Genomic DNA, 16,821 nt, shown 5'->3' on the forward strand with positions numbered 1-16,821 from the left:
AGTCATGCATGTATCTGCAGGCAAGCACATTTGTTGCACAAGGGTCTACCTTTGGACTTCCACCAGTTTCCCCTGCAGTTCAACACCAATTTATAGCAGAATTTATAGAGGAAAACAACAAAGATTCCATGAGTAATCCATGCCAAGCCCCAATTAAGACTTTCAAAACAATAATTACTTGGTGTCAATTATGCCAGCACTTCTTATATGAGCACGCTTTAAGAATCCAAGCAGGGCTAGCCAAAGACTGCAAACACTTTATTAGCCTTTATTCATTCAGCAGAATCTCTCTAAAAGCATCTATAAACCCAAATCTGCAGCAGCTGTCTGCATTTTTTATTGTAACCCTCAGCACTGTGAAAAGAATAGGCCTTTAGTTTGGAACTAGTTATTTTTGCATTTCTATACAGAAACACACTAAAAAGACTTAAAAAGAGACATACGTTAAAGGTTTTTAATTGCCATCCTAGCATTAATAAATTCTTTTTAATGACTGAAACACTGTTCCTTAAGAGTAAATAATAGGAGTTACCAACACATGCACCTTCTCATTGCAAGAATACTCAAATGCTGTAACAGCCTCAAAATGAAGTTGTTAGAAGACACAGGAGCACTACAGAACCCAGCTGGTTGGGGTTTTTTAAATGCAGTATTAAATGTCAGCACATATTTAGTTTGCCACCACCTCTTTCAAAGCACATGCATTACAAGAAGGTTTTCACAAACTTCTTTTTTGAAGCCAATAAAGTAGATTTTCTTTTAAAGGAGAAAAAAAAACCAAAACAAATAAAACCAAACCAAGCAATGGAGTAATCCAATTATTAGCAAGCAAGCCACAAAAACAGGCACATAATATACAAAAGTGCATAAATTTCAGGAAAAACACACAGCACAATTTAAAAAATCCCCCGTAGAAAACTACATCAGCAGACTAATTCCTGGTTTTCATAATGAACCATGCCAAATCTAAGTGGATGGTATTATTACAAGTAAGTTATTTAACTGATGTTTAGAAATTACTGGTGCCAACATATCCCTTCACATGAAGTACTCAGAAGGCTTCAGACATCCTGTAAATAATCATGCAGAGATGCTGCAGAACCAAATGACAAAACCACTGCTGTCTGTTTTCCTGAGGCAGAGCACACCACTCACTAACTTCTAAAGGCACAATTTCAGTACAAATTTGATTTATGAACTGGAGAAAAAAAAATACCAAGTGACTAAAATAAATAAAGCTAAAGGTCTTTCCCTAACTTCAGCTTTTATGGGCAGAGATCAGATATCTTTAAATTTAATAATGCACAGGTTGGTTATTAAAAAAAAATAAGGCACTTTTTTATTTTAAATGTGAATTTAGTGGAGTGAAAAAATCACATTAAAACTATCCAGCCAATTTTTGCGGCGCACAGAAATTTTGTGTCAACTTTCCAAGCCCTCAATGCTGTTCTTCCAGAATTTGCTAACGTCTCCATCCCAAGTCAGACCCACCAACCCAAGAGCACGAGCAGGGCTTTGCAAAGCTTAAATCCCCATCTAGATATTGAAAAAAGGAACAAACAAAATCCTACCACGATTATGTTTTGCATTCAGTGGGATTGGAAAGCCCCTGAAGATTAGTTGAGCCGGCAGAACAACCCAAACCTGCCAGAACAATTCATCTGGCTTAGATGCTCTTCCTTGCAGCCATATTTCCCGAGGAATGCTCAAAACCAGACGCATTTCAAACTCTTCTGGCACGCCGCTCCTGCAGCTCTCCTTCATGAGCGGAGCCCCCCATCACACAAGAGAGTTGGGAATGGGGATGAAGGAGGGGAGGCAGCTCTCACCTTGAGGACAGCACGCCAGGACTGCTCCGTGCTGCTGGCAGGACGCACGCTCCCAGGGAACAGGCACACGCACGTCCCAGGCACGCCATGGAGCAATCCCATGCAGACACCCCAGCTCTTCCAGGGCTCACCTAAAACAGCAGTGCCTCATCCCATTGCAAGCGGGGAGCAGCTCCCAGTGAAATGGCAAGTGAAGCTTTTTTCCTGCCGTTTACAATAGTGCTGATCTTCGGTGATTAAATGCAAACTCTATTAAAATGTTTGCGTAATGATACCTCGCAATATTCAAAGTACGGGATGTTGCTGTGTTTCTAGTACACTGCCTCTGGTTTTGCTGGCCTCATATGCCGTATAAACAAAAGAGAAGGATACACTGTTCTTACTGTCACAATCTCCCACATCGAACCACATTAAGTTACTGGTCCTAAAAGGAAAAACAGTTCTAGCATAGTTATTTTCTTCAATGTCATTAATACTAGGCAGATCATTTAAATAAACTTCACCAGACACAAAACTCCAAATGTACCACAATTCTAGTCTGAATTCCCAGGCTTTCTCTAATTACAGAAATCATTCAAAAACCCCACATTATCTAAGAAAATCAAGATCTAAACCTGTTCTTAGTTATGAAACTAAGGAGCTTAGAGAAAAGATGCATGATTTCAACTGCTTTTCAAGACTAATATGAAGTGAGACATGTAAAAAGTAGATTTATTCCTTAACAGTCGCAAAGTTGGCACAAAAAATGCCCTCTCGTGGCACAGCAGAACCCTGCCGAGCCTGCCCCAGGGTCTTCCAACTTAGCTTTTAGAACAAGAATGTGTGACTCACGGCTTGTTTTGAAACTAAAATGAGATAAGGAAAGCAGGTAATAAAGTAAACTAAAACTGCAGGTATCATTCAGAGTTTGAATGAATGCTTGAACCCAGTTTCTCTATGTGGCTTTTGAATTTTTTTTTTTTTTTTTTGTGTTAATCTAAGTAGTAAGTACATCTGGTCCTCCCATAAATCTCAGCATAATCCAATTCCTGGGGAAAGCTGCTCTCTCCTTCAAACAGAGCACTGTCACTTCAGCAGATTCTGAAAGGGGAGTTTTCGTGCTGCTTGAAACTCCTAAGGGATACATGTAAAAACAATTTCAACATCTTAAAAAATAGGCAACATCTTCAACAATAGGCAACAATTTCCAAGACTGCCTCACTCTCCCCCATGTCAGACCAGTAATTCTCAGATGTACCACTGATTGTGAGGGGAACAACTGATAGACAACTACAATCAACAGATTTTTCTCTCATGGAGCAAAGCTCACACAGTACACATTTTCCTGTTAATAGAAATTTGGCTACAACAGCTTCAATTCCCTTACTTGGAAGCAGCATCTTTCACACAGGTATCATTTTTGTTGCTTTTCTGACTTAGCCTGCCAAAATTATCTTAAAAGTAGTCGTTCATTTACAAGAAAACAAACAAAACAAAACAAGCCTTTAAGAAAAGCCTTTAAACTGAAGTCAATCCTCCACAAGCACTAAAATCCTGATGCCCAGCCATGAGGAGGGGCCTCTCCCATCCTGAGCCTACGCTACAGCAAAGAGCACATTCTTTAACACATCACTCTCTTGGTTGCATCTGCTCAACCAATGGCAGTTTGGCAGCCTCCCAAATTACTCCTTTTATTCCTGAGGACAGTCCCCAACAGCTTGGGTCCCTCATCCTGCTCCTCTCTGAACAGTCTGTGGCGAGAGGTGTTGCTCTGTTTTTCCCAAAACACAGCTCAAGGAGGAAGCACTTCTTTGGAGGCAGGGAAATACCTTATTTCAGCTGCCAGTTCACCTGCAGCAGCCGACAGCAAGGTCACACTCACTAAAGTGCAGAGTTGTGCTCAGATGGAGCTGGCAGCAGCAGGAGAGAATGGGCAGGTTTGAAAGTGTTACTTCTGAGATGAAAAAAAGGCATTTTGATCTTTTGCCTCAGTGCAATAATAAAAAACAAGAAAAAAAACCCACCACAAAACAGTTTTACAATCTATTACAAACCCTCAATCAAGCACAAAATTTGAGTTAAAATATTAAAACAACTTTAGAACACAAGACATTTTAATTATTTGAGTATCAGACACTTCTTCTTTTCAGACACAAGCCATCCATGTTTGGTTTTTACAAAGGCATTTTCAACGTTTTCAGCTGAAGTTCCAAGAACTTTTTTTAAATATTTGTTATAAAACCGAAGCATTTTAAAATGAAGTTACTCTTTAATATTCAAGTGAAATCACTAGGTCATTTCATCTGAAAGAGCACAGATAAACTCAAAAGAGTTAAATCATTTTTGAGTCAGTGAGCTTTTTCTCAAAGCTTGGTTTGTACGTAGCTGAGATGGAAGTCTCCCCACAAAGAGCAGGATGCACACACTGTATTTGTGGTGGTCTGAGCACCCCAGACGACAGAATACCTACAAAACAGTCAGGAAACACACACATGGCTGGCCATGAACACCAGGGCGGATTCCTCTGGACAAAGCCCTGCCAGCCACAACGCAAAGTTACTCAGGCAGCTCAGAAACCACGCAGGATTATGGTGGCAGAGTTTAGCAACAAACATGACAGCAGGGGAAACCAGTAGGATTGAGGTATTTTTCATCATTTTGCTCACCCAGCACTTGCAGTAGAGAGAGAGAGAGATTGTCAAATCAAAAGTCATTAGGCTGCATTCTTCCAGGTGGAATAGTTCAACAGCCCTTTTCTTCCTAAATACAGCTGCGTTTTTCATCACTTTTGAAGCAAATAAATCAATATTTCCTTTCAGAGTTATCCTCGCTTGTGTCTATTTTCTACATCCTGGTCTTACTAAACAGACAAGTTTACTATCAGCCACTGAGTAAAACCAAGCCATAGGAAGATCTACAAATCACTTATCTGATCAAGATCCCAACCTACTAAAAGCTGCCATTTTTCAGACAGCTGTATGTATTCCTCCTCCAGTGCTTACAGAATGTAAGTAATACATGTATGAGTGCACACACCCACATAAAGGAGTGAGATGGGCTGGGGAAGGAGAGAAGAAATCACAAGTGTCCTTACTACCTCACAATGGTTAAGCCACACCTAAGATTGGAGGAGATTAAATCTCCAACCAGTAGTAGGCTTCCTCCTCAATCAGCCTTCTTCAGGCATACCATAACAAAAACTCCTCTCTCTATAATTTATCCCAGATCACTAACCTGAGTGCTGTCCCAGGATGTCTGCAGGTCTCTTAGTCCCTTTGTCTTCTGATCCTGGAAGGAAATTCTCAATCTCTGTGCCCACCCATTTTGACTCAGCAAGTCTCCTCTCCAGAGCACCAGCCTACCCACCTAGGCAGAGAGTACAATTTCCCAATACCCACAGGAAATAACTCCTCATAATCCTCAGAAGGTCTGTCATTTACAACATCACTTAGTATATGCATGTTTCAACAAATGGTATCGATTGCACAGGTCACAAGTATTTCACTTGTCTTGAAACAAGGAGCACTTCCCCATCAGTTACAAGGCAAGAATTCATCTGACAATTGTAGGTCCCTCAGCTGTTTGCAACTACTCTGAGCAGTTAAGATAACAAATTATACAGGATATCCTTATACCAGGCAACTTTAAAAAGGCAGCTGTGACATTTAAGATAAGCTTCTTTAGCAGGCAACCTAAGAAGCCTATACAAAAAAACCCCCACATTATTATTAAGACCATATGAAGCAGCAGCCCATTTGAGTGGGCAGGTGTGCTTTTCTTCCAAGCATTCAAATCCTTGCTTTTCAAAACTCAGAATTTCTAAAAGCTGTTATTCTTTTAGTATTTTTAAAGTTGATTTTCACAGAAACATTACATAAATAAAAACCTGTTTTTCATGCCCTGCAGAAACTGTTTTCAACACTGATGGGGGAGGGGGATATCAACCTAAGAGCTAGAAAGCTTTGAAGGGCATTCCTCTCCTGCTGCATTTCAGATTAAGTACAAACTCCTTCCTCTACTTGTCAGACCTGTTGACCAGCAAATTCTCCTCACAATTAAGCACTTTTAAAAATAATAACGAAAAAACATAAAAAATTTCACAGTTCAGAGTTACCATAGTCTACTTGAAAACTGAGTTAGTGAAAGGAGTCCTTATCCCAAACAATGGTAAAGATCCACAAATTCAAAATGAAGGAAAATGAACATAAAAACATCTATAAGTTGAAAGTTTGCTGCCAATTTCTGACTGACCCAACTGAAACAGCATGAATGCCAGGAAAGACTTAAGACAGAATAGCTCCTACCATTTTACAAAGCTTTTGAAAGAAACGTAACTATTTTTCTCCAGCATAAAAAAAAAAATACCCAATACAGAAATATTTCCTCAAAGCAACTTGTGTCAGTAAGTATAGAATTTATCGTGTTTTTAGAGGATGGCAAGTGCTCACCTCTAAGAAGATTTATTTATCTAGCATCAGGTACCATAAAAGCTTCCACTAGACAGTCTTTGACCTCCTTGAGCTTCAGGAATACTCTTTGCAGGGGGAGGGGAGAAGCTGCTAACTATATAACTTTAAATGTATTTTTTAACAGAAATGTGTTTTGATACAAATTGATTAGGAAGAAGGAATAGCTTCACTGTCAAAATTTTCCAGGATTAGAACTCCGCCACTTTCTTAAAGAATGAAAGCCACTACAAAAGCAATTGTTATCTTAGGTGGAATGACACAGAATTTTTTTTTTTTTTTTTACCATACAGCATTCAGAAGTCCAGAGGGCTGTATTTGGTTTTTCCTAGCAGATGAAGTGTAAAGGCTTGTTTTTAAGACCTTGATGCCAAACCATCTCAGGAGCTTTTCAAAATGCATGCACACATAATTATTTCAACACAATACTACAGAAGCCTTTCCCATATTATTTTTGGAAACTCTGCACTTCAACATCATCCTTGTTAATTTAATTTGCCCATAACATAAAGGGATAAAGTAATGAATGTATTTCTTAAATACTTTCAAAATTTTGTTTAATCCTTCAGCTTCTGGGCAGGTACAGAGAAAATATTTCCTTCTCTCATTCAGCACATTCAGTTAACAAAGATGTCAGAAGTGAAGAAAATCTACCAGGAACACACTTAAACCACTGTTTATTTTTGCAATTTATAACGCACTAGGAAGGGGAGAACAAATTTACATGGCTTTAGATTAAAACCAGCTTGAAAAACAGAAAAGGAAATGACAACTTACTCTTCAAAATTACCTGAAGCATTCAAGAAAAAAGTACTGTAAAGTTTTAAAAATCCATATGTATCACAGACTATTAAAACACTTTATTTTAGGTCGCTTCAGAAGTGAAATTCCAGTGGGACCCATGTATTGACTGTCCCAATTTAAGTTGTTTTGTGACTTCTGCTCCATATCACCAAACATTCATTTCTGGAAACAAGTGGTGCAGCATGAAATACCCACTGGAAGATTTCATATATCAAATTCAGAACAGTCCAAAACATTACCAAAAAACCTACAAGTAAGCAAAAGTATTTAAATGGTTAAGCAGGGTACAGTTCATAATCAGAAGTAATTTTTGTTCATGAAGACAGCAGTTCGACTACTGACAACTTATGACACACTACTCCTCCACAAAAAGTAATTTCTCTGATTGTTACTGAGAAATTGTCTTGTCTACCTCACAGTTAAAAGCTTCCAGAAGGCTGGGTTTTCTTAAAATAATCCGTTCCTTACTGGCAGGTTCAGATGTACCCTAAAGTTCTTAACTAAAGCTCAACCTAAAGAAAACCACAGTCAGCTGAGAGAGAAGCACACTGCCTTCAAACAAGCAGAACACCGGAGCTTTCCTAACACTGCTCCTCCACTCCCATTCTTCATATGGGCAATCCTCCCAAACCATGACACTCTCAATTCATACCTTCTCCATATTTCTACTCACCTCCCTGGCAGAGAATTCTTACTCTGGCAATTTTAACATTTTCACTGCAAATGTCAGCAGCCAAAATAAATGGAATGTCAAGTTAATTGGCATGGAAGAGCTGCTGAGTCAAATTAAGCACAAAAATGAATAATGTGCTGGAATTTTTAATATATTTGCAGATGTCAACAATCTCTCAATTTCTGTATTACTGCAGAACCAAGAAACCCTGTGACAGAATTCTTAAAAACTATTAAATCAATCAAACATATAATCATACTTAATTTGTATTTTCACCTATGCCATTTACAGACACCAAAATTCACTGAGAACAGCACTTCCAGTACGTTTCCCTCACTCAGTTTCACCCAAAACTGTTATACAGACCCAATAATAAAAAACTGTGTTCATTATCATTCATGAATTCCTGAAAAACTAGATGTAAGGAATAAGAAGTTAATATATCATTAGCATTCTGGGAAAAACAAAATTGTTGATGCCAATTGTTACCTTTAAACCAATTTCATTTACATTAGCTCATTTGGAATTATCACAGTTTATTTAGTGCACTAGTAGAATTTCTTATTCTACTGCTAATCACAATAATCTTAAAAATCCATGAGAAGAAACAATTTGGAATTTTCTTTCTATAGAAAATAGATAGATTATTCACTACCAGCCCAATATATATAAAAATTAAGGAGTTTTTCTATACTCCCCCTGCTCACAAAGAAAAATCAACTGGCCTGTTTACAGTGTACTTCATCCTAAGTGATAGAAACTACTCAGGAAACAGCTGTGTAACAGTCTAAACATAAATTTACAAGTGTTTTCATTTCTATACACAAACAAGGCTCTTCTGCTCATCAATAATTCAACTACTACTCACAAACAAATTTACAACTACTTCCTTTTCAGATTTCAGGCAACACTTAATCTGATTTCCACAACCCCCAGTTTCCTCGAGCTCCTGCTGTCTGCCCAGCACAGCAACACAGGAACAGCACGCTGGCAATCAGAGTCCCCAAACTGCTAATTGCAATTCCTCTATTGCACCTATCGAGGAAGATGAGCTCGATAAAACCTGGACTCCTGTAGCTCCCCTCTCTCTGACTGCTACTTTTCTGGTGAGGGAAAAGTCACATCATCCATACACAGGAACTTCAATTTTCCTCCTTGATTTCTGACTTTAGTCCATGTTATTTATCAATACCATTTAACAGTTTATTTGCTGACTGCTGCATCTGATCAATGGAAAAAATAAAACCCTGGGACCTTCCTTACAGGCAACACTGATGCAGCAGCAAATGGTGCAGAAAGAAAGCACAGACTTAGCAGGGGGAGCGGGGCAGAAACTGCATTTGAAACCATCCATATTATCCAACATAAACACTGCTTCTGGTCTTTTCAAGTCCACACTGCTCACTGTCCAAAATGTTTCATCTCTTTTCTGATTTCTGAACATACAACACATCCAGAAGTCCACACTGAAAGGCTTTCACTTCACTACTTACCTACTTTTCCAGAAGTGTTTCACATCCTTCCTGCTCTTTTGCTAACTTTGGTTCTCCTCCTTACACAAACTCAGTTTAAACAGTGTTTTCACAAACTTTCAATATTTGGGACACTTAACTATTATCATTATTATTACAACTGAACCATCAGTTCAGGCACTGCTGCTCAGCTGCCATCCAACTCTGCAGCCAACCCAAGGGAAAATCAGAGCTGGGATCCCACCTTCCCCATTTAAGGAAGTGCAACACAGCTGGTGAAGGGTGTGGAGCACGTTGAGCCTGGAGCAAAGGAGGCTCAGGGGAACTGCTCTCTGTGACCACCTGAAAGGAGGCTGTAGGCAGGTGAGGCTCAGCCTCTTCTCCCAGAAACAGGCAACAGGACAAGAGGAAAGGGCCTCAAGCTGTGCCAGGGGAGATTTAGATTGGCTATTAGAAAGTCTTCACCAAAAGGGCTGTCCAGCACTGGAACAGGCTGCCATTCCTGGTCACCATTCCTGGGCATATTTAAATTCACTGGCACTTGGGACATGGTTTAATGATAGACTTGGCAGTGCCAAGTTAATGGTCGGACTTGATGATCTTAAGTTTTGTTTCCAATCTAAATGATCCTTACTGTAGTCACTAAAAGGAGTAGATGTTTCCTTGTAGTGCAGAAATCCACCCAGCACCAGGGTTATATAAAATTTAAACCTCATGCAAAATTTGAAGACATTTCTCCTGAAATTCTCTGGATCACCTAGCAAGACCAGCAATACTGTTGCAACACTTCAAATTGCTCAGTGAGGGAGAAACCACCAGACTTTAAAAATCCATATTATTTGTAAATCTCCAAGCAAGGACTACTCTGCATCAGTACAGCAGCTCCTGCTCAGCAGATATTGGGTATTATGTTTAAATGCCTTAATCAGGTATTTTAATAACTTGTTTAACCTTGACACCAGATGCTTTGAGTCAGTAATGTTAACTGTGACATCTGCTTCTACCTGAAATGGTTTTTAATCCTTCAGCTTCAAGGAGAATGCAGAACCAAAACCTGAATTTCATGCCCAACAATCTAAATGCCCAGCAATCACACGCCACACCAAGGAAATGTACATAAAGTCATAAAAATGAATGATGTTTTACTTCTTTCCCAGAGGACGCTGTCATAAACAGTCCTCAGTAACTCAAATTTCCCTTCCACCACTCTGGTGTTTCAGTATTTTCTTAGACAATTCAATATTCTCCAGAGGCAAGGAAATGCAACCCTCAAGAAAGACTCTTGATCTAGAGATTTAGCTGTCCATCTTCTTAGGCAAGTTAGCAGTAAGGGGAGAAAAACCTCCTGTGACAGTGACACTAGTAAACATCTGTTACACTGATACACTTCACTGAAGTAAAGATCTATCATTCCACATTTCACCTGAAGGGACTAAACATCCTGTGAAATGAGTATATCAAAGCCCAACCTGATACCTGTAATCTCTTCATTTGAAGAATTTCATGTAATGATTTTACATGAGAAATAAGTCATTGACTTTTACTTTTTTTTCAATGAGTTCAAACTTTACCTCACTACAAAGCCAACTGAAGAGCAAAAGGAAAGTGGTTAGGCTATTTAAAATTGAATACTGGGAATAATAAAATGCTGTTTTGAAGGAATAAATCTCATCACTAAGTGAAATAGTTTTAGGCAGTCAAGCATTTCTGTGCTAAAAAAGTAAAGCAGAAAAGCAGCATTTAAAGAACACCATTAATCCGTGATTTCCAAGGAAGGAAATAAAAACATCTGCTCAAGCCACTTGACAAAATAATTGTCTTAATTGGAAAGCAAGCAAAGACTTTACATTTAAAAAACTGCATGTTCACAAATTCTACTCTTTAAGTAAAAGAATTTAACAATAGGACTGATATTCTGAGATGGTAACAATAAATATCAAGTGTTTGATAACTGTCATCTAAGAAAAATGGATTTCATCATCTTGCACCTAACTTTTATTAATTTAATTTTAATTTTGTCCAGGAGACTCAGCATGGTCTTGAATCACCATGTCCTCTTTGAAACAACTGTCTACATTTAGATTTTGTCAGTGTTTTCTCACCATCAAACAGTTAATGTTATAACTCCTGATCTTCAGCAAAAGGTTCAGAAAATATGACTGTTTTACCAGCCAGTGAAAATTACATAAAATGAATCTCTTCCATTAGCACAGTTCTGTCTCCAGATGTGTTTAAAGATGTTGCTGAAAATGATCTAACAGATCTATTATTCCAGGTATTAGCACAAGGCCCAGTTATGTTCTTTGATTCAAAGTAGGCATTGAACTCAAGCACTCAGAGGTTAACATGCAGAGCACACATTTAAAACATCTAAAAATTTGGTTTAAAAGACACATTTTAAAAAATAACTACTTTAGCTTTTGGCCTCTGATTTATGCTTCTTGATAGACTGTCCTTATCTTTTCATTGCTCTTGTTTATATTGGTATCAATTTCCTAAGTTAATCAAAGCAAATCTTCCTTCTCCTTAGAAAAACAAAAAAGTAACTGCAAAAGGTAAAGAACAATAAATATAAAAGTTAAGTCAAAGTTGCTGCTCAAGCATTTTGCTACTTTGAAGATGAATGTAAAACTATGACATTTTGAAACAAATGTGTGGCTTGCAAAAGGCAACAACTACATTTTTTTCAGATTAAATAAAACAGAAAATTAACAGCTGCTTTCCTGCTTGCTGTATTTTATAAAGTCTATACAGAGCTCCCCAAAAAAACCACCTGCATGTTGCAGAATTAATGTGTATTTTCAAATGCTTCAGTCAGCTCTTAGTTCAGGGTATTTGGTCTCTGCTAAGTAAATAAAAATATAAGAAAAGTCCTCACTTGACAAAGAACTGTAAATGAAATCCAGTATTACTCCAATACTTCATTTCAGCAGTGCATCCCAATCTCATTTTAAAAGTTTTGGTGGTTTTGGTTGTACTTTTTATTAAACTAAAGACAAAACTTTTAAAGATACAGATAAGCAATAAGGAAAACAAGCGTTTAAACTCAAAATTTCAGGCAGAAAAGCACATACCTACTATGTATTACTAACAAGATTTTGTACCTGTCTAGACAAGTCAGTGACATTCTTGCCAAGTACTCCGTGGCAGAGAATCAAAAAGAGAAGGGTTGGGCACTTAACCAGATTCTTCTTGGATTTTAACATCTTTAATTATAAATCTGCTTTTAAATTAAAAGTTCTGCTTCTAAGGATATAGAGCAGACCTTGTAAAACAGTCTAATAATGCTTTAGGAAAAGACAATTAAGCTATAAATAAAATGCCCCATCTTTTACCGTTATCCAAACCAAGGCCATTTAAAAAATGTTTCAAAAGGAGGCAAAGACAAAACAAATTACACTTAGCAGCAAATTAGAGTCTACAGTCATACTGGCTAGAATTGGATGTGATATTAAATAAATGTGACACCACATTTATTCAAGCTGGTCTTTGCAGAGATCCAGCAGTACAATACTGCAGCAGTACACTTAATCTGTACCAAAGAAACGTAAATATTTGAGATGATAGCAAACTTGGATCAGTAGTGAGGTTAAAACTCGTTTCAGTATAATCCATCTGAAGCAAGTGGAAGGATGGGAAACTGCAGAGTATAGAACACATGTACTTCACAGCACACACTTCTCTTTTCGCTGAAGCACTTGCTAAGATTGCTCAGGATTGCCAGACCTGCCAGGAAAAAGGTGGGTTTTTGTTTCCTCCAATTATAAAATACAACAAATCTTGCACTACGGGCCTGCAGATCCTTTTCACTAGGTCCAGCTGGCTAGAGTTTACTACTGATAGATTGAAGAAGCAACCTTTTTCAACAAAACCTGTAGCATTAATATCAAGATTCTGCTGTCCCAAATATTTGAGATTCTCTCATTTCTGGCAGATAATGGGTAATTAATAAAATAAAATTTAGAGTGTTGAATAAATTATGTTTCCTCATCTGATGTGACAGGCATATTGTACAGTTGTAAAAGCAGTCTGAAACATAACTCAAGGTTATGAAAACTAGTTTTAAGACTACAGCAATATGGCCCAGTACAGCTGTATGACTGTATTTATTCTTAATCTTTAGACGGACTTTCAGAAATATTGAAACCCTCACTGCCATATAGACCTTGTTTAAAAAGTCACATACATTCACCTGCACAGATCCAAGGAATGCAGATGTGGACAGTGCTTTAGGAGAGAGGCTGAATGAATGATTTTTTTCTTCCACGATTATGTTCAAAAAGTTGGAATGTGTAGTAAACAAAATGGGGAGGCTGGCAGCTTTGAAAAAAACAGTTCATGCCTTTGTTTCTGAGCTACAACACAAGGAAGGCACATAACGCCAACCAGAACAAAAGAATGTTGCTCTGTTTCCCAGAAAACTTTGATTTCCAGAAGCATTCAACACCTAAGAAAGAAAGCATCTCATTAAGTGTGTGTTATCCTTGCTGGCCTCTTCAAGTAGTCAAAATTCAGTTTTTCTACACGTGTGTACCTTGAAATAAAGGCAAACACAGATTAATGAACCAAGCCAAGTGCTTTGTGGTGCAGCCTTGCTCTAAAAACAAACAAACTCCAGCACCTTGCTTCATGTGCTCTTCCCTCCCCTGAGGAATGCACACAACATCCCTCTTCATTCCCAGACCTTGCTGAACCAAACCACACTGCAGCATTTTCCTCACGCACAGTTCCAAGCTTGCTCTTCCAGAGGGCACTCTGAAATTCAGGCACCACAAACGAGGTGCCCTTTTCTGCTTTCTGGGAGCTGAACCACGAGCACTGCCTTTGCTCTCTGCAATTGTAGCCCTGCCCGAGCACAAATCCACCAGCATTGACTGCACTCGTTAATGAGTGATCTCCCATTTCAGCTGTCATCAAAAAGGGCGCTGGATTGTTTCCCCAGCTGGAATGAAACACAGCTACTGTAGCCAACCAGCAGGTCCAACATTCCCAGCTCAATTCTGCTCACAATCCAGGACAACTAAATGTATTAAACGGGCTGTCTGTCCAAACCCAAAGCGGGAGAACAAAGGACGAGAAAGAGAGCTGCAGAGAAACTCGTACAAGCAGGGAGATTTACTTTTACTGTATACAGTCCTGCCTTCCCATAGCCCAAATGGAACACCCACGATCTTCCCAGAAACTTTAAAATGAGAAGAGGAAGAACCGAGAGGGTTTCCCCCAGCCTGGCAGCATTCCTCCTGCTGCCAGGAGCCAGCAGAGGCCGCTCAAGACCACGGATCGCTCCCGCAGAACGGCGGGACGGGGCTGCAGCGTCCCGACCCTCGCCTCCCAACACGACAGCCACTGCTGGCATTCTTCTTCCACTTCTCCATCCACACCCGCGTTTCCACCCGCACGAATCACCTCAGTGAAGTCCAGCCCCCTCAAGGACAGTGCCTGACTGCAGGCTATCACTGGTGGCAGAGCCCACACTGCTGCACACGGGGCTCTCAAGCCTGCCCAAACTAGGTCGTCTTGCTGAGGAACCACTCCAGGTTTCTTTCCCTAAAAGTTTCCCCACGACATTCTACAGCACACAAGCCCCATTCATTTCACCAGAGATGATCCTCACATTTTCTAGAGATGTGTGAACGTTTCACTCTTGGTGAAGTTCTCACGTGGTTCCAGCTACCCAATTTTTATTCCACTCCACGAACTCCCCCCACTCAAACTGGCCATGCACAGCAATGACACAGTGAAGTGGTTGATGGGCCAGCTCCTCACAGGAGGGTTTCACACTTATTTATACATTTATTTAAGCACAGGGTCAAGAACCACAAAGAACATCATCTCCACAGAAGACCTCGTTATGAGGGTCATCAACATTCTTTACAGTAGCCAAGTGCTCCAGTATCTTTTACTTCTGCAGCAATAACCACCATGGAGAACAGAGCAAGAAATGATGAATTGTTTACAGCAGGTCAAGGAACACATACAGTAAATAGTGTTTTAGCCCCATAAACAGGCACCAAAAAAAGATACAGTTTTCAACATCCTTCTAGGAGTGGGGAAGACAGGAATTTCTGCAGGGCAGAAAAAACCTGTTGATTAAGTTTATTAATGAGATTATAAAACAATCTTCTCAGATAATCAAAAGGACTGAACTCAATAACCCAGACAGTCTCTTCCCCTTTGGGCTTCTGTGATTAAATAATCATTAAGTGGGTGTCATCTGTAGCCCACTGTGGGTGAATCTGAGCTCCTGTATGGTTTTCAGTGACATTGTACCTGAATGTACACACTTGGCACAACAGAATCAAAGTTAAAAAGACAGACTTCTGTTTAGTGTGCTCTGCTCTTTTTCTATTTCCAAACACTTGAGACACATACCACGCATATTTCCTACACACAGTACAGGCTAAACACAAGAATTAAAGACTAACAGTTGCTGACTATTGCTATGCCAATTTCATGGCTTTGTTTCTTGTACATCCACTTTGTTACCCAAAGAAAAGGCCAAGTTAAACTAGAAACTTACTTCAGAAACAAATAAAAGGTTAACTTTAGAGATTTAAGTGCTGATTTCTACTTTTTTGTTCATAATTCTAAGCTACAATTTGAATGCATGATTATCTTTCAGATTTGCAATACCATTGCAGCTTTCAAAAAGAACCTCTGTAGCATCAGTATGCTTTTTTCAACATATTTAAATACAAGACAATTAGGTATCTAACACTGCAAGAACAGATCCCTTCACACCAATAGCCACCTCAATCTTTGAAAGCCTTAAGAAGGTAATAAAAAAGCATTCCACACTTTCCAACTTCTCAAAGTCTTGGAAGTCTTCTAGACAATCAGAAGAAGAGAAGCAAATGGAAAGAAAAACCTGCACTGTAACGCATACATGCACTGCTTTGCCATCATCACTACCCTTCCCTGCATGTCCCATCTCCTTCCCCACAAAGAGTTTGCTAACCACAATGAACATTTCACATCAGCAACCCAACCACCAGAACCAAACCAGAGCCAGTGTTGTCCAGTCTTCATTTAGTTCCACATACACTCAACCTTTCTGCAGTGACATAAAGCACTTGCCCCACAAACACAAGGTATTTGAAAAACACCAGTAAACAAACAAACAAAAAAAAAAAGAGATGGAAAGGTGTGGTGCAAGCTGTATTCAGCACTCAAAAACTGTGATAACCATGATACCTTCAAAGACCACTACATGGGGATCCAGAAGAATGTTTATACATCACTTATTTAATATTTCATTTGGCAATTTCAGGGTAAGAGGCAGCATTGGCCTAACAGGATTTGCCACCATCAAGAAAACCTAAGGAATATTTGGAACAGAGAAAATAATTCGCAAAGATATGGATGTGCACAAATGGGAGGAACTGGAATGTAGCCTCCTAGTATAAATCACAGTTCTTAAAATTTAAAGCAGTAAAGAAAGACCTGTATGTATCAGTCAATTTGCAGTATTTGCATGTGCTGTCAGTGTGGGCATCTTCCCTAAACAGGCAAACTACCTAAAATGCAGGAAACTGAGAAATTTTTAGAGCCAAGAAAGCACTTTTGTTGTTTGAAAGCCTCACAAAAGCTCACTCCAG

The 16,821-nt window shown here is 39.1% G+C and overlaps 1 protein-coding gene across 8 annotated transcripts in view; it reads right to left on the reverse strand.

The window, feature by feature from the left end:
• Positions 1–16,821, reverse strand: part of PLEKHA7 (pleckstrin homology domain containing A7) — a 146,435-nt gene that overhangs the window by 125,702 nt on the left and 3,912 nt on the right. The window contains exon 1 of one of the 8 annotated variants that reach the window (XM_063398083.1): positions 1,830–7,233. The exons of the other annotated variants lie outside the window; for them this stretch is intronic. Within the exon in view, the coding sequence (XP_063254153.1) occupies positions 1,830–1,918 (89 nt within the window). The 5' untranslated portion in view covers positions 1,919–7,233. Of the gene's footprint in view, positions 1–1,829; positions 7,234–16,821 lie in introns of those variants that run through there. 8 annotated transcript variants of the gene reach the window in all.

This window comes from Prinia subflava, chromosome 5 (assembly GCF_021018805.1).
Source record: "Prinia subflava isolate CZ2003 ecotype Zambia chromosome 5, Cam_Psub_1.2, whole genome shotgun sequence".
Lineage (NCBI taxonomy): Eukaryota > Metazoa > Chordata > Aves > Passeriformes > Cisticolidae > Prinia > Prinia subflava.